Source organism: Mobula birostris, chromosome 1, assembly GCF_030028105.1.
Source record: "Mobula birostris isolate sMobBir1 chromosome 1, sMobBir1.hap1, whole genome shotgun sequence".
NCBI lineage: Eukaryota > Metazoa > Chordata > Chondrichthyes > Myliobatiformes > Myliobatidae > Mobula > Mobula birostris.
In genome coordinates, this window is record NC_092370.1 from 38,266,905 (window position 1) to 38,289,628 (window position 22,724).

The 22,724-nt window shown below is 41.0% G+C and overlaps 1 protein-coding gene across 3 annotated transcripts in view; it reads left to right on the forward strand.

Moving 5' to 3' along the window:
- Positions 1 to 22,724, forward strand: part of arfgef1 (ADP-ribosylation factor guanine nucleotide-exchange factor 1 (brefeldin A-inhibited)) — a 211,943-nt gene extending 189,219 nt beyond the window's left edge. For all 3 annotated transcript variants that reach the window (XM_072254182.1, XM_072254192.1, XM_072254197.1), the window contains 4 exons: positions 3,310 to 3,478; positions 12,072 to 12,210; positions 16,588 to 16,705; positions 21,226 to 22,724. In XM_072254182.1, coding sequence (XP_072110283.1) covers positions 3,310 to 3,478; positions 12,072 to 12,210; positions 16,588 to 16,705; positions 21,226 to 21,393 — 594 coding nt within the window. In that variant the 3' untranslated portion in view covers positions 21,394 to 22,724. The remainder of the gene's footprint in view (positions 1 to 3,309; positions 3,479 to 12,071; positions 12,211 to 16,587; positions 16,706 to 21,225) is intronic.

The window sequence follows — 22,724 nt, forward strand, 5'->3', positions numbered from 1 at the left end:
GGCACTTCATCCGTAGGCAGCGACATTTTAAATATTTCTGCCAGGGCCCCTGCAATTTCAACACTAGTCTCCTTCAAGGTCCGAGGGAACACTCTGTCAGGTCCCGGGGATTTATCCACTTTAATTTTCCTCAAGACAGCAAGCACCTCCTCCTTTTCAATCTGTACAGTTTCCATGGTCTCACTACTTGATTCCCTCAATTCCATAGCTTTCATGCCAGCTTCCTTAGTAATTACGGACGCAAAAAACCTATTTAACATCTCCCCCATTTCCTTTGGTTCCGCACAAAGCCGACCACTCTGATCTTCAAGAGGACCAATTTTATCCCTTACAATCCTTTTGCTCTTAATATACTTGTAAAAGCTCTTTGGATTATCCTTCACTTTGACTGCCAAGGCCACCTCATGTCTTCTTTTAGCCCTCCTGATTTCTTTCTTAAGTATTTTCTTGCACTTCTTATACTCCTCAAGCACCTGATTTACCCCGTTTCTTATACATTTCATACAACTCCCTCTTCTTCTTTATCAGAGTTGTAATATCCCTTGAGAACCAAGGTTCCTTATTCCTATTCAATTTGCCTTTAATCCTGACAGGAACATACAAACTCTACACTCTCAAAATTTCCCCTTTGAAGGCTTCCCACCTACCAATCACATCTTTGCCAGAGAACAACCTGTCCCAATCCACGCTTTTTAGATCCTTTCTCATTTCTTCAAATTTGACCTTCTTCCAGTTCAGAACCTCAACCCTAGGACCAGATCTATCCTTGTCCATGATCAAATTGAAACTAATGGTGTTATGATCACTGGAACCAAAGTGCTCTCCTACACAGACTTCTGTCACTTGCCCTAATTCATTTCCTAACAGGAGATCCAATATTGCATCCCCTCCAGTTGGTCCCTCTGTATATTGATTTAGAAAACTTTGCTGAACACATTTTACAAACTCTAAACCATCTAGAGACCCCTAACAGTATGGGAGTCCCAATCAATGTATGGAAAATTAAAATCCCCTTCCACCACAACTTTATGTTCCCTGCAGTTGCCTGCTATCTCTCTGCAGATTTGCTCTTCCAAGTCTCGTTGACTATTGAGTGGTCTATAATACAATCCCACTAATGTGGCCATACCTTTCCTGTTTCTCAGCTCCACCCATAAGGACTCAGTAGACAAGCCCTCTAAGCCCTCCATAAAAGCAAACCTGTAAATAAGTTAAACCATTGAGGAAAAATTGTCTTTAAGAACAGAGGTTAGTTCAATTGTCAGATCATTTACATTCAATATGAGGTCACCCAAAACCTTCCATGCCCATGAACAGTAAAGGATAGGTTATGCAGCATTTTATAATCTGGTAAACTCTTTATAACTGGCTGTTCATCACACAGTGTATTTCAACATTATAATGAAAGATGGCACCTGGTAAAAGAAAGCTACAGTAAGTTAAAAGTGATGAATTTTTGATTTTTTTTTTGTATGGTGATATATAATCATTAGGACTTACAGGAGTCACCGAAAGGGAAGTAATGTAATAATATCTCAATTATTGTAACTTTTTTTAACTGCATTCAGTAAAAGTAGTTACTGTTGGCAAACTTTTACTGGCTCTGCACAAATGAAATGTCAGTAATTCCTGCCTATAGGTTCGTACTGGTGGTTTAATGTATATTCCTGACTGATGTGGGTTTGATATTACATTAGGGACAGCCATTTACTTTATTTTAGATTGTGATGTTAAATTGGTTGGTTCCACAAGGGTCTGATGATGAGGAACTTGAATTACAAGTTTATGAATTAAAATAGTTTTTATAAATTTGCATGCCCTTTTTTCTCATCAGCTGGCTTAATTTAATTTAACTTGTTGGGTATAGAAGCCAATTCATTTCCTACTAGCTGCCAAAACACATACAAAAATAAGAAGATAAGAAATAGGAGCAGGAGTAGGTCATCTGGCCTGTCAAACCTGCTCTGCCATTCAATAAAATCATAGCTGATCTGGCTATGGACTCATCTCCACCTACCTACCTTTTCCCCTTAATTCCCCTACTGTGCAAAAATACAGACTTGTGATGAGAGAAGCAGTTCCTATATTATTAATTTGTTACACACCTGATCTACTATAGATATAATGTTTAGGGAAATAGAAATAAAAGATTTTGCAAATACAACCATTTCATAAATGAGTGCACTTAACAAGAAACCATCCCACAAGAATCACGGGCCAGAGAAATGAATCACAGAAGCTGTAGATCCTTCACAACCTGTCTGAATGTGGCCTGTGCAAAACAACAAAAATAAATTACATTAATGTGGTATGCATCAAAGCTCTATTTTATGAATCATGCATGATGTTTGTGCAGATTGCCAGATCATGAATGCAACTTTAAATTTCAAGTTAAATGAGATCATCATTTTGTGAAGTTAATTTGAGATTTAAACAGGCAGTGGAGTGGGTTCATTTAAATAATTAGAAGGAATTGCACATGTTCTACACCAAATGTGTAAAATTGGAGGTACTTTGGAATGGCCTAAGGACACAAAATATGGTTTATTAGTGCAGCTTATTACCTTAGTATATCCCCTGTACTTTTGCATCAAGGTTAGCAATATTTCCAACATTGTTAATTAGTCTCATGAGACCATGGATTTGCACCTTGGAAAGTTTCCAGGGCGCAGGCCTGGGCAAGGTTGTATGGAAGACCAGCAGTTGCCCATGCTGCAAGTCTCCCTCTCCACACCACTGATGTTGTCCAAGGAAAGGGCATTAGGACCCATACAGCTTGGCACTGGTGTCGTCGCAGAGCGATGTGTGGTTAAGTGTCTTGCTCAAGGACACACATGCTGCCTCAGCCAAGGCTCGAACTAGCGACCTTCAAATCACTAGACGGATGCCTCAACCACTTGGCCACGCGCCAATGCTGTTAATGATTAGTGAACTTTTATACCATTTTCACAATGCTGTACCTGCTGGTAAAGCTGCCAGTTATTTGATCTTGTTTAAAATTCCAACAGTGTGCAAAAGGCCAAATGAATTATGCAAGGATCTTGTGTATTGATATCCAATTGTGTATCGATAGCCAATTCAAATTATAGTGGAAGAGTGCTGTAAATGGTTTTCATTCAACAAATGGACTGAAAAGCAGAACTCTAGTTTTAGTTCTGAGGTGTGATTTGTTGGAGAATATAAAAGTTATGAACACTTCATTCGTTGGAATATCACTGTCTCATTGTTCAAAGCCATGATTGTATCAATAAGCTAGTAAAAATATTAATAAAAATAAGTGAATTCATTTCTGTTCCTTGCATTTTACAGAGAGATGCAATAGATGCTGACGTGCATGTTGAAAAGCAAGACCAAGGAATGTATCATTATCTAACTTCAAAGCAACTTTTCAAACTACTTGACTGTCTATTAGAATCTCATCGATTTGCCAAGTCTTTTAATTCCAATAATGAACAGAGAACTGCACTATGGAAAGCAGGTTAGTGATGAGTCTTGAATGTGTTGAAATTATCCATACCCCTGCTGATAGAAATGGCTTTGGCATCCATGTTATAACTACCAGTTTATGTTGCAAGTGGCCATTAATACAAAATGTTTCTCTACCATTCTAAATCTCTACCATTGTATTTTCCAACATTGTACCAGCAGTCTTTGGATATCTCCATGGTTTTTAAGAAATTATGAGGTTTTGATTTATAAACAATTACCTGATGCTTAATGAAGGTAACAAAACCCTGAGAGTATTATGTATAGTTCTGGTCACCCCATTATAGGAAGGATGTGGATGCTTTAGAGAGGGTGCAGTGGAGATTTATCTGAGTGCTGACTGAAAAAGAGAACGTGTCTTACACGGAAAAAATGAGCAAGGCTAGGGCTTTTCTTTTTGGAATGATGGAGGTTGCGAGGTGAATTGAAAGAAGTCTATAAGATTTTGAGAGATATAAATAGTGTGGACAACCACTGCCTTTTCCCAGGGCAGAAGTGGCCAATAACAAAGGACATGTGTTTAAGGTGAGTAGAGGAACGTTTAGGGGAGACTAGACAATGGGGTGACCTGTTGGGGCACCCTTTGAGAGAAGGGTAGTGCAGTCTGATGTGACTAGAATGAACATTAAATTAAATTTTCTTGAATGCTATTGGTATCGCTTTGCTTTGGAAATTGAAGAAGAAAACCTCAGTTTATGAAAGAAGAATGACGCGTAGCAAGGCAAATATAGCTCCTCCTCGTTTAACGAAGGACACTTTTGATGGCATCATGTCTGGTTGATCTGCCACCCTTGTGCCTCTCATTGTCATTCTGGAGACATGTAGCCTTTTCAGCCCCCGTCTCTTCATCTCTTCTGTTTGTTGTTAGTCTCTGATCCTGGAGATGTGCATTTCTCAGCTCCTTTGTCTGTTCGCCTCTTCTCATTCTATGCCAGTTGTCATTTTGGAGACGTGCATGCCTCTCCTCCTCTGTCTCTTCTTCTCTCAACTTTTTTGTCCTTACTATTTGATCCTGGAGTCGTGCGACCCTGGCCTCATCCGATTCTTGTTCTCGCCCTCTCCCTTCCACCTCTCAATGATGTTTGGTGTCACCTCTTGACCATAATGTCCCCCTTCTCTTTCCACACAGCATAATTAGGCTGACCATATTTTTTTTTTACCCTAATGCTGGATAGAAGATACGAAGCAGTAACATCAAAGCCTCCAGGATGCTGATTATTCTTGATGTGGTTGGCGCTCTCCTAAATGGACATGATATAGTCACCACTGCCCTTTGACTGCAGCAAAGGGTTTAATGGGTGTCTCGAAGTACGTCATTACAATAAGATTTAATTATCTCTTATTGATGGGTCTCAGTTTGATCTGTCCCAATCCTTCACATGCTGATGGTGATAAGCAGAATGTGACCGCTTGAAATAGAGCTGCCCTGCCCTTTTTCGCTGCAGTGAGCATCGTGAGTCACTTCTGAGGCTGGCCATGTGCATGCGTCGTGGTGTTGCGTCGCGGTTTCCATCATGGCTGACATCGGCTCTCAGGTGAAGGCGGGGCTGTTGATTTTGGCGAGTAAGCAATTTTATACAAATATATAACCCTGAACTTTGTCTGCATTCTGTAAATTAGCACATTTTAAGTCGATTTAGCCAAAAATAGTGCTGCTGTAATGCGCCGTTTGTGCTAATTGGAGGTCACAAACAGACAAACAGAGCATGAGAGTTTTAGTAGCATATAGATGTCAGAGTTAGATTTTTTTTACATAGAGAGTGGTGTGTGCTTGACATGCACTACTGGGGTAGAGTATAGAGTATTTAATTCTATTTGAATCATTTTTAAATGTGTTTTACTATCAGCCACTTTTGACAGTAGTGAGTTACTGAAGGCCTTTAGCTGACCTGGGGGTGGGGGGGGCGGGGAAGCCTCACATCGGACACCCAAGGCCTAGTCATCATTGTAGCCCATTGCTTTTCACAAAGCAATTCTCTGGTATGGGAAACTAATTAAACTGGCCACTTATCTTTGGAAAAGGTTAGTATGGAACAGCAAGTTTGGGTTGCTAGTTAAACCAGATTGATCCCAGTCCTATCTTTTCCAAATCAAGATGGTGTCAGACTTAGAGAAGATGGTGATAATCCCATCTGCTGGTCAGTAGAAATGTAGGTAGTGTTACATATTGCACGGAGCAAGAACTACAATGGAGTAGTATTGGAAGTTTTTAACTGTCATGTTAGTAACAGTACACGCTGAGTAATTTGTAGTGTGGAAGCTACGAATCTGACCTGCTGTGATGAAAGGCAGATACCTGAAAGCCCGCGTCCAAAAGAGAGTCCTCTGTGCATTGGATGTCCAATCGATACATCGCACGATCAGCCACATCCTCACAATTGAACTGATACGATGCATCCCTTAGACTAACCCACGCCACCCCTACTTCCACATACATGGGAATCACAGAGGAAGTGAATAAGTGAGGTAAACTGAGACAAATGACGACATGTCTTTCCTGCTTGGTAGCAGTCAACTGGCCATCACACCCTTATGGACCACCGCTGGGAGGTTGCTTCTCTCTGCCTTTCTGATTGATTGATGTCAAGGGCAATGCACTATGAATCTCCTCTTCTCTTGAAGAAGTGTCAATTGGTTCATCTGCTGGGGCGCTGACTTCAACAGCAGAGGATGCTTGTGTAGCTTACCTAGGTCCCCCATCAGTTCACTGGCTTATATGATCCAAATGTCGCCTGACAATTCATCTGTCTGTCAGCTCAAGCTCTCCTACTTGATCATGACAATGCCATATGTCTGCCGGTAGCCAGTTTTCTTCCTGCAAGGTGCATGTGTAAACTTGGCCTCTGGCATCAAGCGTTTACTTGCAGCAAATTTGCTCCTGGACCACTGGCTGTTGGTGATCTAATGTGGTGCGTAAGGTGCACTTAAACACTAATTTGGTAGGGGATGCTCCTGTAAATTCATTTTGAGTAAATTGAATTGAATTCAGAATCTGTAATTCATATATGTAAATAGTATGTACAATAAGATATACAACAGAACAGTAGCATAGAAATACAATTGTATCAGCATGAATTAATCAGTCTGATGGCCTGATGGAAGAAGCTGTCCCGGAGCCTGTTGGTCCTGGCTTTTGTGCTGTGATACAGTTTCCCGGATTGTAACAGCTGCAACAGTTTGTGGTTGGGATGACTTGGGTCCCCATTGATCCTTCGGGCCCTTTTTACACACCTGTCACTGTAAATGTCCTGTGGTAATGGAAAAGGAAACAGTTAATTTTGTCATCAAGTCGCCCTGAGTTTGTTTCCAAAGGCCTCGTTTCACTGTTTGCATTGCTCACTTCATCGGGTGTGATAACGAGTTGGTGTCAGGTGCCTAATACTACTCTTCTCAACAAACTCGTTAAATTCTGCACTTGTGACAGCCAGATATATCACATCTGCTCTCTGTAGTCGATCAAGTTCTTCTTCTACCTTTGGGCCTGCCGCATATGGCACTGGGCTGCCCTTGTAAAACTTCTACTGACAGTTCTCCTAAAACTTGAATTTAACCACAGGACTACGATACTGACTCAGAGCATCTGCTTGGAAAACCCACTGGTGTCTTTGCAATAGAGAATTCAGTGTGGGTTTTCCCACAATACTGTTGATGCAGGACAGCACTGATGCATCTTTTAAATATAATTTTTGCCCAGCACATTAGGCTGTTGGCTTTCCCTGACCACATGCATGGGTAAGAGAAACAGATCCTCCTGGTGAACCACTTCTGCCCTAAACATAGAAACATAGAAAATAGGTGCAGGAGTAGGCCATTCGGCCCTTCGAGCCTGCACCGCCATTTATTATGATCATGGCTGATCATCCAACTCAGAACCCTGCACCAGCCTTCCCTCCATACCCCCTGATCCTCGTAGCCACAAGGGCCATATCTAACTCCCTCTTAAATATAGCCAATCAACTGGCCTCAACTGTTTCCTGTGGCAGAGAATTCCACAGATTCACCACTCTCTGTGTGAAGAAGTTTTTCCTAATCTCGGTCCTAAAACGCTTCCCCTTTATCCTCAAACTGTGACCCCTCGTTCTGGACTTCCCCAACATCGGGAACAATCTTCCTGCATCTAGCCTGTCCAATCCCTTTAGGATTTTATACGTTTCAATCAGATCCCCCCTCAATCTTCTAAGTTCCAACGAGTACAAGCCCAGTTCATCCAGTCTTTCTTCATATGAAAGTCCTGCCATCCCAGGAATCAATCTGGTGAACCTTCTTTGTACTCCCTCAATGGCAAGGATGCCTTTCCTCAGATTAGGGGACCAAAACTGCACACAATACTCCAGGTGTGGTCTCACCAAGGCCTTGTACAACTGCAGTAGTACCTCCCTGCTCCTGTACTCGAATCCTCTGGCTATAAGTGCCAGCATACCATTCGCCTTTTTCACCGCCTGCTGTACCTGCATGCCCACTTTCAATGACTGGTGTATAATGACACCCAGGTCTCGTTGCACCTCCCCTTTTCCTAATCGGCCACCATTCAGATAATAATCTGTTTTCCTATTTTTGCCACCAAAGTGGATAACTTCACATTTATCCACATTAAATTGCATCTGCCATGAATTTGCCCACTCACCCAACCTATCCAAGTCACCCTGCATCCTCTTAGCATCCTCCTCACAGCTAACACTGCCACCCAGCTTCGTGTCATCTGCAAATTTGGAGATGCTGCATTTAATTCCCTCCTCCAAGTCATTAATATATATTGTAAACAACTGGGGTCCCAGCACTGAGCCTTGCGGTACCCCACTAGTCACCGCCTGCCATTCTGAAAAGGTCCCGTTTATTCCCACTCTTTGCTTCCTGTCTGCTAACCAATTCTCTATCCACATCAATACCTTACCCCCAATACCGTGTGCTTTAAGTTTGCACACTAATCTCCTGTGTGGGACCTTGTCAAAAGCCTTTTGAAAATCCAAATATACCACATCCACTGGTTCTCCCCTATCCACTCTACTAGTTACATCCTCAAAAAATTCTATGAGATTCGTCAGACATGATTTTCCTTTCACAAATCCATGCTGACTTTGTCCGATGATTTCACCACTTTCCAAATGTGCTATTATCACATCTTTGATAACTGACTCCAGCAGTTTCCCCACCACCGACGTTAGGCTAACCGGTCTATAATTCCCCGGTTTCTCTCTCCCTCCTTATTTAAAAAGACACCACTTTACCTACGGTGTAGCTGCAAAACACTTGTGTTCAGCCGTCGCAATTTCAGAAACTGACAATTGGCTTAACCAGTGGTGGCTGACTCGGTATCCATCCAAATTTCATGTCTGGTTGTGCACTGTGAGTGTAACCAGTGGCCCATGACATGGGTTTGGAAAATTCTTCTTCCACTTCTTCGCTCTGGATGACTCCTTGTGTGATTGAATTATGCTGTTTTCTCATGGCGCATTGCTTAGTGAAGCACACCTTCTCGAGATGGTCTACCTTCTGACTGAACCAGCAGACTGTCTTTTGACGCTTGCAATCAGACAACTTGAGCATGACTATGGCAATGGCATCTCTGTGGAAGTTTTTATGATTCCTGTGGAGACTGTAGGCTGTGAGTTGATATCTACTGGGAAACATCAATGTTTTCGGGAGTGGGCTCTTGCTCCAGTACTGTCTGAATGGTGATGGGTGTGACTGAATCTGTCTAAGGCCTCTCTTGACTGCTTCCTGGTGCTGAACTGTGGAGCATACTTTGTCCCAGGACAAACAGTACTTTTTGGACTGGAGGTTTTCCTGAGTCCTCCTATCTTGGATTCCAATAATTAACGTTTAGATAGGCATTGCTTCTTTGAATTTGCTCAGTACCTTTGTACTTGCATTCCTAAGCCATTATGTTTAGTCTTGTGAAGATAGCTTAAGTAAGTGGGCTTTGCAGCTGGTGTTAAAACTGGTGGGAGTGCGATGTAATCTAGGAAGGTCGTCTTCCATTGCAGCCCAGTTCAGTGGTCAGCTTTGCCAGCGCTGTGGCCCACAATAGATGTATCTTATTTTGACCCTCATTGCCAAAATGTTACATATTGTACAGAGCAAGAACTACAATGGATAGTATGAGTGAACATTTTTACTTAGTCATGCAAGTAATGATACATCCTGGGCAACAAATAGTGTGGGAGCTACAAACTGGGCCCACCTTGATGAAAGACATCCGCACTCAAAACCTCATTCCTAAAAGAGAGTCTTCTGCGCATAGGAAGCCCTTTGATTTACCACGCGATCGATCGGCCACATGCACACTCACCACATTCTCACAAACAAACTGATAAGGTACAGATAGTAGACGCAACAGTTGTCCACGACCTGCCTTAATCTAGCTCAGACCATTCAGTCTGTCAAACATGAGGGACTTCAGACCATCCTTCTCAGTTTTGGTTGCTCACAAAGGTTTGTATCCATCTGGCATTTGCATGCTGTGATCCTGATCCATACAGGACCACTTCAGGCAGAAAGATCAAGCCCTTTATAAGATCGACCCCATCCCGGCTGCCGAGCAACAAGCAAAGCTGAGGATTCAGGGCCTTCCCCTCCATAGATTCCGGACCACACAGCAACAGCGGCAGCGATAACGGCGTTTCAGAAGTTTCTCCAGATGTTCCTCCGTTCTCTCACGTCTGTTTCCATCAAATCAGGATTGTGCACGGCACCCTACTTGACAGATTACAGATATCATTCACCGGAGTGGCCGTGCAAGCTGCATCACGCCGCCATCTTCTCCTTCTACCTCACTAGTACCCAGTTTTTTGGCCTTCCTAGATATGCCCTCAAAAGTAACTCAGTTTTGTTGAATACAGTTTTCCAATTATGTGCTTCACGGAAGTCCATGCATCCAGTATTCTGAGCTCCACATATAGTACACAATGCCAATTGTTACCCATTAAAATCTCATCTTTGAGATGAAGTGTTATGAGAGTTCTAAAATAGTTGAACTTTTGATGTCTGATATAAAATCCATTCCTTGGTTGCTCTTGTTCTCTCCATATTGCACTCTTTCAATTACTTCGTACTTCTGATGAACATTGTGATTAGTCAATGGATTATATTTACAGATGACATTAGTATGGGAATCAAAGTTGTTTTAGAAATTGTTTGAACAAATTGTAAATTTCAGAATGAAAATCATAATCCAAATCTGTTATATTTATTGTACTTTCCAACAATATCTTATGCAGCATTCTTTATGTCCGCTATTGAACAGGCCAGTAAACTGCTGTTGCCAGTGGACTTGATTTTTGAAGTGAGGTTGCTGTTGTGATTAAAAACAGGAATTGCTAGAGATTTGCAGCAAATCAGAGCTTCTACAAAAATAAAGTCTCTTTGCAATAACCTTTCATTAGAACTCATTCAGACACTAGACAATTGTGTTTTCATTGCCAAAGAGACTGCATGATTACTGAGCATTTCCAGCATTTTCAGTTTTTATTTCAGGTTTCCTGCATTGGTGATTTTTTTCCCCCATTTTTGTGGCACAAGTAAGTAGGTTAAACAACAGTACACCCAGCAGGCTTCCACAGGTATTCTTGTCATAGTGACAAGGTCTACTAATTAAGTTTATTGAGAAATGAACTTCAGAAAATAGACTGAAAATTATATTTCTATTATTATTCAAAATGAAGGCATTGAGAGACCAGGAAACCCTTAGTAACTGGGCCCTAGTTTAACATCTCATTTGAAAGATTACACTTCCAGTGACTGGGCCCTAGTTTAACATCTCATTTGAAAGATTACACTTCCAGTGATTACAGCACTCTCTTGGGACAGCACTGCTGTGCCATATTAGACTTTTGTTACCAAATTGCTCAAGTATGAATGGACCAATTCTAAAATCCTACAGAAAGCAGTGGATATGGTGCAGTCCATCATGGGTAAAGCCCTCCCCGTCATTAAGCATTCTCGTTGTCGCACGAAAGCAGCATCCATCATCAGGGATGCCCACCACCCAGGACACGGTCTCTTCTCACTGTTGCCATCAGAAAGAACATACAGGAGTCTCAGGGCTCACACCATCAGGTTCAGGAATAGTTATTACTCCTCAACCATCAGGCTCTTGAACCAAAAGGGATAATTTCACTCAACTTCACTTCTTCATTAAAATGTTCCCACAATCTATGGACTCACTTTTAAGGACTCTACATCTCATGTTCTCAATATTTATTGCTTATTTATTTATTATTATTGTATCTTTTAGTATTTGCACAGTTTGTGTCTTGTGCACACTGATTGAACACCCAAGCTGGTGCTGTCTTTCATTGATTCTATAATGGCTATTATTCTATCATGAATTTATTGAGTATGCCCACAAGAAAATGAATCTCAGGGTTGTATATGGTAACACATGTACTTTGATAATAAGTTTACTTTGAACTTTGAACCTAAATTTTCTGCTGAAAGGCAATCTGTTTGTATATTGTCGCAAATGTTATGGGGCTCAAGTAATTTCATGTGTATGCATGTAAAGTAACTCCAGTTCAAAACCAAATATAGTTTTATTGGCTAGACCACAATTTTTGTTTTATTTTGAGTCTTTTCTGTTGACATAGGCTTCAAAGGCAAATCGAAGCCCAATCTTTTAAAGCAAGAGACCAGTAGCATTGCTTGTGGGTTGCGTATCCTGTTTCGAATGTACACAGATGAAAATCGTAGTGATGCCTGGGCGGAAGTTCAGCATCGATTATTAAAGTAAGTAACAATTCTTATGACTGTAGTTGGAAAACTCAGCAGTATTTTTGATGCTTCTCAAGTTGTTAACAAACATTGTGTAATGGGGAGAGGGGAAATAAAATCACCCATTTATCATAATGAGGAAATTATGATACTTCTTTGTGTATATGCGGTAGTTAGGATTGCTGTGTAAACCTGCCACTTCTGCTCATGGGTGTATGTTAACTATTCTGTGGGTGGGGTTTCTCTGCAACTGCTTGATGTCTGAAAGTCGTAAAAAATGTACAATGTGGGAACAGGCCCTTTGGCCCATCTAGTCTGTGCAGAAACCATTTAAACTGCCTTCTTCCATGTACCTGCACAGGGACCATAGCCCTCCATACCCCTACCATTCATGTACCAATCCAGACTTCACTTAAACATTGAAATTGAGCTCGCATTCACCACTTGCACTGGAAGCCTGTTCCACACTCTCATGACCTTCTGAGTGAAGAAGTTTTCCCTCATGTTGCCCTTAAACATTTTTCCTTTCACCCTTAACCCTTGACCTCTGGTTATAGTCCCACCCAACCTCTGTAGAAAGAGACTGCTTGCATTTACCCTATCTATACCACTCATAATTTTGTATGCCTCTGTCAAATGTCCTCTCAATCTTATATGTTCTAAGGAATAAAGTCCTAACTTATTCAATCTTTCCTTACAACTCAGATCCTCTGGACTCAACAATGTCCTTGTAAATTTTCTCCATACTCTTTCAACCTTGTTTACATCTTTCTTGTAGGTAGGTGACCAAAACTGAACACAATGCTCCAAATTAATCGTCACCAACGTCTTATACAACTTTAACATAACACCCCATCTCCAGTAGTCAGTATTTTGCTTTATGAAGGCCAATGTGCCAAGAGATTGCTTTATGACCCTATCTACCTGTAATGCAACTTTCAATGAATTATGACCTGTATTCCCAGATCCCTTTGCTCTACTGCACTCCACAGTGCCCTACCGTACACTGTGTAAGTCCTACCTTGGTTGACCTTACCAAAATGCAACACCTCCTGTGTGTCTGCATTAAATTCCACCTGTCATTTTTCAGCCCATTTTTCTAGCTGATGCCGATCCCGATCCCTCTGTGAGCCACGATAGCCTTCCTTGCTGTCCAGTAAACCCCTAATCCTGGTGTCATCTGCAGATTTGCTGATCCACTTAATCACATTATCATCCAGATGATTGATATAGATGACAAACAACAGACCCAGCACTGATCCCTGAAGCACTCCACTAGTCACAGGCCTCCAATCAGAGAAGCAGCCATCTACTACAGCTCACCAGCTTCTCCCACAAAGCCAATGTCTAATCCAGTTTACTACATCATCTTGAATGCTAAGCAACTGAACCTTCTTGACCAACCTGCCATGCGAGACCTTGTCAGATGCCTTGCTAAGTCCATGTAGACACCATCTACTGCTTTGCCTTCATCCATTTTCCTGGTAACTTTCTCGAAAAACTCTTGAGAAAAAAGATTGGTTAGATATGACCTACCACGCATGAAGCTGAAGCCATGCTTGCTATCCTTAATCAGTCTGTGTTTACCCAAATACTCATATATCTGATCCTTCTAATAACTTTCCCACTACTGATGTCAGACTCAGTCATCTGTACAAAATGACAGTGCTATATTGCTACATTTTAAAAGATATGAGGATATCATTTACACTTGAGTCACCAACACCTCCCCAGTACTCAGTGATGTGTTAAATTAACTCCAGTGACATCGATCAACCAAATTTATTTCCTGTGGAATTATAACTTTTTCTGAACCATTATTCATGTCCACACCACAGTTAAGAATAGAGCCAAAAGATTTCTTCATCTTGAGCTACCTCTCTGATGGAACTCTTTAAAACTGTGGTTAAGCTACATGTGGAATATTGTGCGCAGTTCTGCTTGCCACGTTACAGAAAGGATGTGAAAGCTTTGGCGACGGTGCAGGAGTTCACTCAGACATTGCTTGGATTAAAATGTATTCCCTATGATGAGAGGTTGGACAAAATTCAGACGGGGTAAATTAATAATTCAGCAAGGATTAGATGGGCTAAAGGACCTGGTTTCTGTGCTGTAGTGTTTTATGATTTCTATGGCTCTTGGATTGTTTTCTCTGGAGCTTCAGAGGCTGAGGAGCAATCTACTGGGGCGTATGAAATTACGAGAAGCATAGGTTAGATGGTCAATTTCTTCTACAGGATGAAAATGTTCAAAGCTGGAGAGCGTAGCTTTAAGGTGAGGAGAGGATAAGAGCATAAGATGTAGGAGCAGAATTAGGCTATTTGGCCCATTTCATCATGGCTGATCCGATTTTCCTCTCGGCCCCAATCTCCTGCCTTCTCCCCATATCCCTTCACACCCTGACCAACCAAGAATCTATCAACTTCTGCCATAAATATACACAGCCACCTGTGGCAAAGAATTCTACAGATTCACTCTCTGGCTAAAGGAATTCTTCCTCATCTCCATTCTAAAAGGATGCCCCTCTATTCTGAGGCCGTGTCCTCTGGTCTTCGACTCTCCCACCATAGAACACATCCTCTCCACATCCAGTCTAACGAGGCTTTTCACCAATCAATGGAGTTTAATGAGGTCATCTCTCAGTTATTAGAATTGTGGTGAATACAGGCCCATCAGACGCTCTTTATATGACAAACCATTCAATCCTGGAATCATTTTTGTGAACCTCCTTTGAACTTTCTTTAGTTTCACTATATCCTTTCTAAGACAAAAGGCCCACAACTGCTCACAATACTCCCAGTGAGGCCTCACCAGTGCTTTATCAAGTCTCAACATTACATCCTTGCTTGTATATTCTAGTCCTCGAATGCTAACATCACATTTGCCTTCCTCACCGCAGACTCAACCTGCAAATTGACCTTTAGGGAATCCTGCCCGTCCCTTTGCACCTCAATTTTTTGTATTTTCTCGCCGTATAGAAAATAGTCAACCCTTTCATTTCTTCTACCAAAGTGGATGATCATACACTTCCCGACACTGTATTCGACCTGCCATTTATTTGCTCACTCCTAAGCCGTCTATCCTTCTGTGGCATCTTTACTTCTTCAAAACTACCTGCCCCTTCACGTATCTTCACAACGTCTGTAAACTTTGCAACAAAGCCATCAGTTGGATCCTTAAACTTCCGGCTTAAGATGGCGTACTAAAGACATGCGACAACTTACTTGTGGTTTGAGAGCAAAGGAATTCGATTAAAACCATTATTAATAACACATTTTTGAAATAAATTGTGATAAACTATCACCACAAGCACTGAAGAAGCGAGTGAGAGGAAAGCGAACTGGAAAGATGTGCCTGGTGGTGGGCTGTGGAGATGCAGTCTCACAATCTACATCAGGTCTCACCGATATACAGGAGGCCACACTGGGAGCACCGGACACATTATATGACCCCAACAGACTCAGGTGAAGTGTTGTCTCACCTGGAAGCACTATTTGGGGCCCTGAAAGATAGTGAAGGAGGAGGTGTAGGGGCAGGTGTAGCACTTGTTCCACTTGCAAGGAGAAGTGCCGGGAGGAACGAATGGACAAGGGAGTCACGTAGGGAGCGATCCCTGTGGAAAGTGGGGTGGAGGGAAAGAAGTGCTTGGTGGTGCGATCCCGTTGGAGATGGTGCTTCACCGAGAACCTGTGCTCCATCCGCCAGAAAAAAAACAGGATCTCCTGGTGGCTACCCATTTTAATTCCGCTTCGCATTCCCAATCCAATATGTCTAACCATGGCCTCCTCCATCATTGTGATAAGGCAACACTTAGGTTGGAGGAACAATACCTTATATTCCATTTGAGTAGCCTCCAGCCTGATGTCATTAACATAGATTTCTCACAATTCTGGTAATGCCCCCCAACTACCCCCCCAACCCCCCTTCACCATTTCCCACCCCCTTTTCCCTCTCACACCTTGTCTCCTGGCCCACCCAGCACCTGCTCTGGTGCTCCTCCCTCCCTTTTCTTTCTTCCAGGGCCTTCTGCCTCTTTCAGCTCTCAACTTCCAAGTTCTTTACTTCATCCCTCCCCCTTCAGGTTTCTCCTATCACTTTGTGTTTGTCTCTCCCCTCTCCCCCCCCCCCCCACCTTTTTAAATCTATTCCTCGGCTGTTTTTCTCCAGTCCTGCTGAAGGGTTTCGGCCTGAAAGGTCAACTGTACTCTTTTCCATAGATGCTGCCTGGCCTGCTGAGTTCCTCCAGCATTCGTGTTGTTTGGATTTTCTCTTGTTTGTATTGAAAAATGTGGTTTGCAACTAAGCTGTATATATTTTTATACACTACTGCACATACAGTGATTCTTGTGAATTGTATTTAATTGATTGATTCCAACTGTTATCTTTCAATAGTGTTTGCAGTGAAGCTCTCAGCTACTTCCTCACACTTACCTCAGAGAGTCATCGAGAAGCCTGGACAAATCTCTTGCTACTATTTTTAACTAAAGTCCTTAAAATAAATGATGAAAGGGTAAGAATCATAATTAAAACAAACCATTTTTGAAAATAGAGATTTATTGTTGATTATGATGAGCCTTTAGTTGATTCAGAAAAGTTGGACACTTTCATTAGGCAATTAATATTTTTGAGTTGGAAGACTACAGGTTCAAGTCTCACTCCAGCAATGAAGTGCTTAAAGGCTAACACTCCACTGCAGTAGTGCGAGAATGGTGCACTGTTGAAGGTATCGTCTTACAGATGAGGCCCTGTCTTCTCTTGCATATGGCTGTAAAAGATTCCATTCCATTATTTTAAAAAAATGTGAGAGATTATTTCAGTGTTCTCGTCAGTATTTTATCCCTCAAATCACAACAGAGTATCTGATCATCTCCAGGTTGCTGTATCTAGGGAGCTGTCTGTGTCGCCATGCTTCTGGCACCAACATAGCATCCCACAACTCGCTAACCCTAACCATACGTCCTTGGAATGTGGGAAGAAACTGAAACCTCTGGAGGGCACCTAGTGGTCACAGAGAGAACATACAAATTCAGTGGCAGAAATCAAACCGTTGATGGTGCTGCAAAGTAATTGTGATAACCGCTACACTAACGTGCCACACCTTATGCCTATCCCTCTTATAATGCCTCATAATCTTGTACGTCTCTATCAAGTCACCTCTTATCCTCCTCTGCATCAAAGAGGAAGGCCCTAGTTCACTCAGCCTTTCCTCATAAGACATGTTCTGTAATCCGGGCAGCATTCTGGTAAATCTCCTCTGCACTCTCTCTAATGTTTTCACATTCTTCTTTTAATTAGGTGAGAAGAACTGAACATAATACTCAAAATGTGATTTTTATAGCGTTAAACATTACCTCACAACTCTTGAGCTCATTCCCTGATTAATGAAGCCAACAATCCATTTATCATTCTATCATTTTGCATGGCAGCTTTGAGGGATTTATGGACTTGGACCCCAAGATTCTTCAGTTACTCCACACTGCTAAGAATCCTGCCACTAACCTCGTTTTCTGCTTTAAGTTCAACTTTCCAAAGTGTATCGATTGACACTTCTCAGGATTTAACTCCATCTGCCACTTATCAAATCAATCTGCATCCTATCAATGTCCTGTTCTAACCTATGACAACCTTTTACACACTGCACAACACTAACCTTCGTGTCATCTTTCTAACCCACCCTTCCAATTCCAATTCTTCATCCAAGACATTAATAAAAAATCACAAAAAGCAGGGATTTCAGAACAAATCCCTGCAGATCATCACAGGTCACCACCTTCCAGGCAGATAAACATTTAATGTTCAGTGTCAAAGTATTTTGGCACTGACAGTTGTTGACCTATTCAATATATTTTGTTTCCAGTCTCAGTTATCTCAGAATATTTTTACAGACATATAATTTAAGTGCTGACTGAGTGGTGTTCACTTAGAAAATTATCCCAACTAGCAGCAATTCATTGTTCATAATCACTGTTGAACATGTAATACAAAATTTCTAATATATCCTGGTAAAACTGATCGTTAAATTGTAAGTGTTCTTCCTGCAATATGCAATGTCATCCCTGTATTCCTTATTAACGGCCTCCACATCTGCTTACCAATGGAAATGGACACACATTTAGGCAAAGCCATTTTATTAAGATCAAGTGAGATTAATACAGTATTTATATCAATCAAGTTAGCATATTTTTCAGTGTCATGAAGGTTGAATGTACAAATTTTCAGTGCATTAAGAGTGAGAACCAATAAAGTAGGGGTCGCCAACCCGTCGATCGCGATCGACCGGTTGATCTTTGAGACTTTCCCAGTCGATCCCGAAAAAAATGAAAAATAAATACACAAATACTGTTGTAATGTGAGCATTAAAAAAGTAAGTAATACTAATTAGGATAATGGTAATATAGCAATATTTTCGCTATTGAAAACTATTTGTAAAGAGAGATTGTTTCCGGATTGTGGGGTTTTAGTTCTGTTCTTTCTGCCCAGTGCGCATGTGTGTAGCTCCCCCGCCATGCACCGCATTTTCAGCGTAGCTTGTGCTGCATCAAAGTGACCAATTAGATTAGATAAGAGTACAGACTGTGGCAAACATCAGTATATGGCACTCACTCGTGATATCCTGCAAGGTAGCTAGCTAGCATGGCGGAGGCTCTACGAAAGAAGGCGAAAACGTACAACTTCCATCCAGAATGGGAAGAGGAATTTCGATTTACCTTGGTGAAAGACAAGTGTGTATGTATGTTGTGCCACCAAACATAAGCACTGACTAAAATAGGAAATCTGGAGCGGCACCACAACACCAACCACCAGAAATTTAAAGACACCTACCCCCTAAAGAGCGCAATTCATGCCAGGAAATTTGAGGAGCTGAAATCGGGGTTGAAGGCCCAGCAATCCTTTTTCACAAAACATGCTGCTCAAAATAAGGCTGCTATTGAAGCATCATTTCGTGTAAGTCACCTTTTGGCTAAACACAAGAAGCCTTTTACAGATGGCGATTTATTCAAGGAAGCAATGGTCATTACCACAGAGACTGTTTTTAATGACTTTAAAAACAAAAGCGACATCACAACCGCAATATGTAATATACCGCTTGGCCCTGCAACAGTGACAAGGCGGGTAGAGTCACTGTCAGAGGAAGTGGATCGACAAGTGTTAAAGGACTTGTCACTCTGAAAATTCTTCACTGCAGTTCGATGAATCCCTGGATGTAATGCAAACAGCTCAGCTTGTTGTATTTGTCAGAATGGCTTTCCAGGATTTTACAACAAAGGAGGACTTCCTCACTCTTTTGCAATTAAAGGAGAGAACGAGAGGTGAGGATATCTACAATGAGTTTAAAAAATATATCCGTGAAAATGACATCCCTATTCATAAACTGGTGGCAATTACTACTGATGGGGCCCCAGCAATGCGTGGTGTGCCCGTTGGTTTTATAGCACTGTGCTGTAATGACCCTGATTTTCTCAGCTTCCTAGATTATCACTGTGTGATTCATCAGCAGGCCTTGGCTGGGAAGGTCGTGGACTTTTCTCATGTAATGACACTGGTAGTCAAACTGATAAACTTGGTTTGAGCAAAAGTGCTTCAGCACCGCTTATTCAGGGTGTTATTGGATGAGTTTGATGCTGCTTACAGAGACATAATTCTTCATGCTGATGTTCGGTGGTTGAGTCACAGCAAAGTGCTCCAACAATTTCTTGACTTGCTGCCTGAGATAAAGACTTTCCTGTCAACAAGAAACGAGGAGCACGAGGAGCTGTCAGATGATGCATGGCTACTGGATTTAGCGTTTCTGAGAGACATAACGGCTAAATTAAACGCACTTAATAACGAGCTCATGGGAAAAGACCAACACCTAACCCACATGAAAAGCGCAGTAAATGTGTTTAAAGCCAAGCTCGGTGTTTGGATTTCAAATTTAAAGAAAGGGAGGCTGACACACCTTCCCAACTTGGAAAAAATGTTACCGGCCATCACGGAAAAAAATGCTCTTCGTCCTGAGCGGTACTGTGCTCACTTAGACAAACTGGTAATAGAGTTCGATTGGCGTTTTGGGGAGTTAAACGTCATGAAAGATATTGCTGCATTTTTTTCAAACCCATTTCTGCCGATTGATATAGAACAGATAGCAGCCAAATTCCAGCAAGTATTTGGTGTGCCAAGTGATTCTGAAATAGAAATAATGGATTTGCAAAATGACATCAAGCTTAAAGCAAGATCAGGGACGGTGACTTTTGGGGGCTTGTCAGCAGGGAGAAGTTTCCTTATTTCACCGCATGTGCACTAAAAGTCAGTGCCTACTTCGGGTCAACTTATCTGTGTGAAATTGCATTTTCACAGATAAAAATTATTAAATCTAAGTACAGGAGCTCTCTTACTGACGGACACCTCACAGACTGTCTCAGACTGGCTGTCTGTAGTTATGAGCCAAATTTCAGGGAACTAGCAGAAAGTTTTCAGCCCCAGTCATCACGCTGAGTGCAGCAGGCAATTTTTATTCATTTATTTTTCATGTTGAAATAAAACTAAATAATGAAACTTAGAATTAAAGGTGTGAAGTATTGTAATATTCTTAAAGAAAGACAGCTATGGCCTGTTTGATATGCCGGTTACAGTGTTTTCTTGTTTGAACTAATTTGAAAGTTTGACAGAAGTATTTTGTGTAATTCAAATACAATTAGCCCAAATAAAAGGCCTCAAATTGGAAGTACAATCTGAGCTGTGTTTTCTCTAAACGATTTAGTAGGTAGATCTTGCCTTTCACTAAGGTCGAGGTAGGGGATCTTGGGCTTAAAAAGGTTGGTGACCTCTACAATAAAGTATTGAGCATAAGGGCATCAAAAGATTGTTAAATATTTACATATAGAATCAACTCTTGATTTTGCTTCATTTCTAGTGGAAGAGGTTGCTTTTGAAAACAGATAATTCAGCAACATAGCATTAGAGATATTGATTACACCTGGATAAATTTGTGCAAACTATCTTGATATGTCCACTTTAAAATGATTTATCTTTTCTATGTTTCCATTACAGTTCAAGGCCCATGCATCAAGGTACTACCCCCTTTTGTGTGAAATTATGCAATTTAATCTGATTCCTGAACTGAGGGCTGTTCTACGAAAGTTTTATCTCCGCATTGGTTTAGTCTTTAAAATATCTCATCCTTCAGAGCAAGAGCATGGATTCACCAACAAGGAATGATAACTGATCTTAGCCGAGGCATTCTTGTCTATAAATCTGAAAAGGACCAGGCATTTTGCCTACTTTGATTCTCTCCTCCTGCCTTGATCCTCCTTGATCTTTTTGTAAAGGATGGTGCTTAAATCTGTTGATTTAACCTGCCTAAAGATGTGGATAAGTGAACTGTGAACTAAGTTCCTACTGATTTATTTTATTGGATTAATTATCTGAAGATACAGACTGAGTGCTGACATGTGCTAAGCATGGAATTGTCACATATTGAAATGTCATTTGTGTCGAGAAGGACGCTGGGACTCAAAGATGGAACATAAACAGGATACAGTGAACATCCTATAATGGAGAAATATTTAAATGAGTACTGTGGTTTGACAATGAGTAATATTTATGCTGTAAGGGAAATATAATCTTGTTGCATCTTACAGGCAGGTTAGAAAGTATAATTAATTTTGAGTTTCTTACAGATACTAGCAGGTCTCTTGAGCATTATTTAGTAACTATTTTTTGTTTGCACAGCTCAAGATCTTTAGTTATAATGACCATCCTTCTGTGAAATCTGTTGTACAGAGATACAAATCTGTAAAATACAATTTTAACACTATATAGTTCTACCAGAATGAATTTCTTTTATTTCATTATTTTCTGTTAATTTGTTGGAGTCACTGCAATTTTGTTGTTCATTGTATGCACTGGGTTGTTTTTGCTTTTGGCTTTTGTGAATATTTTTAAATTTTCTTTAATATTGCTCATGCAGATGCATTGGACCCTGGGAGCTATGTGCTTAATAGTTAGTGAAAGGAGGCACTAAGGCCATTACATTAATACATTTAGTGAAATGGTTACCCTGTCAATAAAGATGAGTTTTCCCTACCTGTATATTACAGACTAGGGCCTATTATTTAAACAAAGTGATTGATCCTGTCAACTGGAACTTGAATCATTGCAGGTTGATCTGAGGTGCATCTGCACTGACAAAACTGTGTCCATGTTTGATGTAGGTTCTACTGTCTATGTATAAAATTGATGTTAAATTAAATATATTGAATAATGAATCAGTTTTGGGGCTTGGGATTATGAAATATATTGAAATCTAATTATTAAGAGGCTGTGAACTGGGCTTTAATAAACAAAACTAAGTGGATACAGGAGTTCCAAGCATTCCTAGTCACTGTGGATGTAGAAAATAAATATTTGGAGAAGGATGAAATATATATGGTACAGACATGTAAAGTTTTCTATGTAAAAAAAAATGTACAACTTTCTGTACAATATTGGTTATCATCTGGCGTATTCTAATCAGGTCATAGCTCAATAAAGTTTTGAACTCTCTTTTA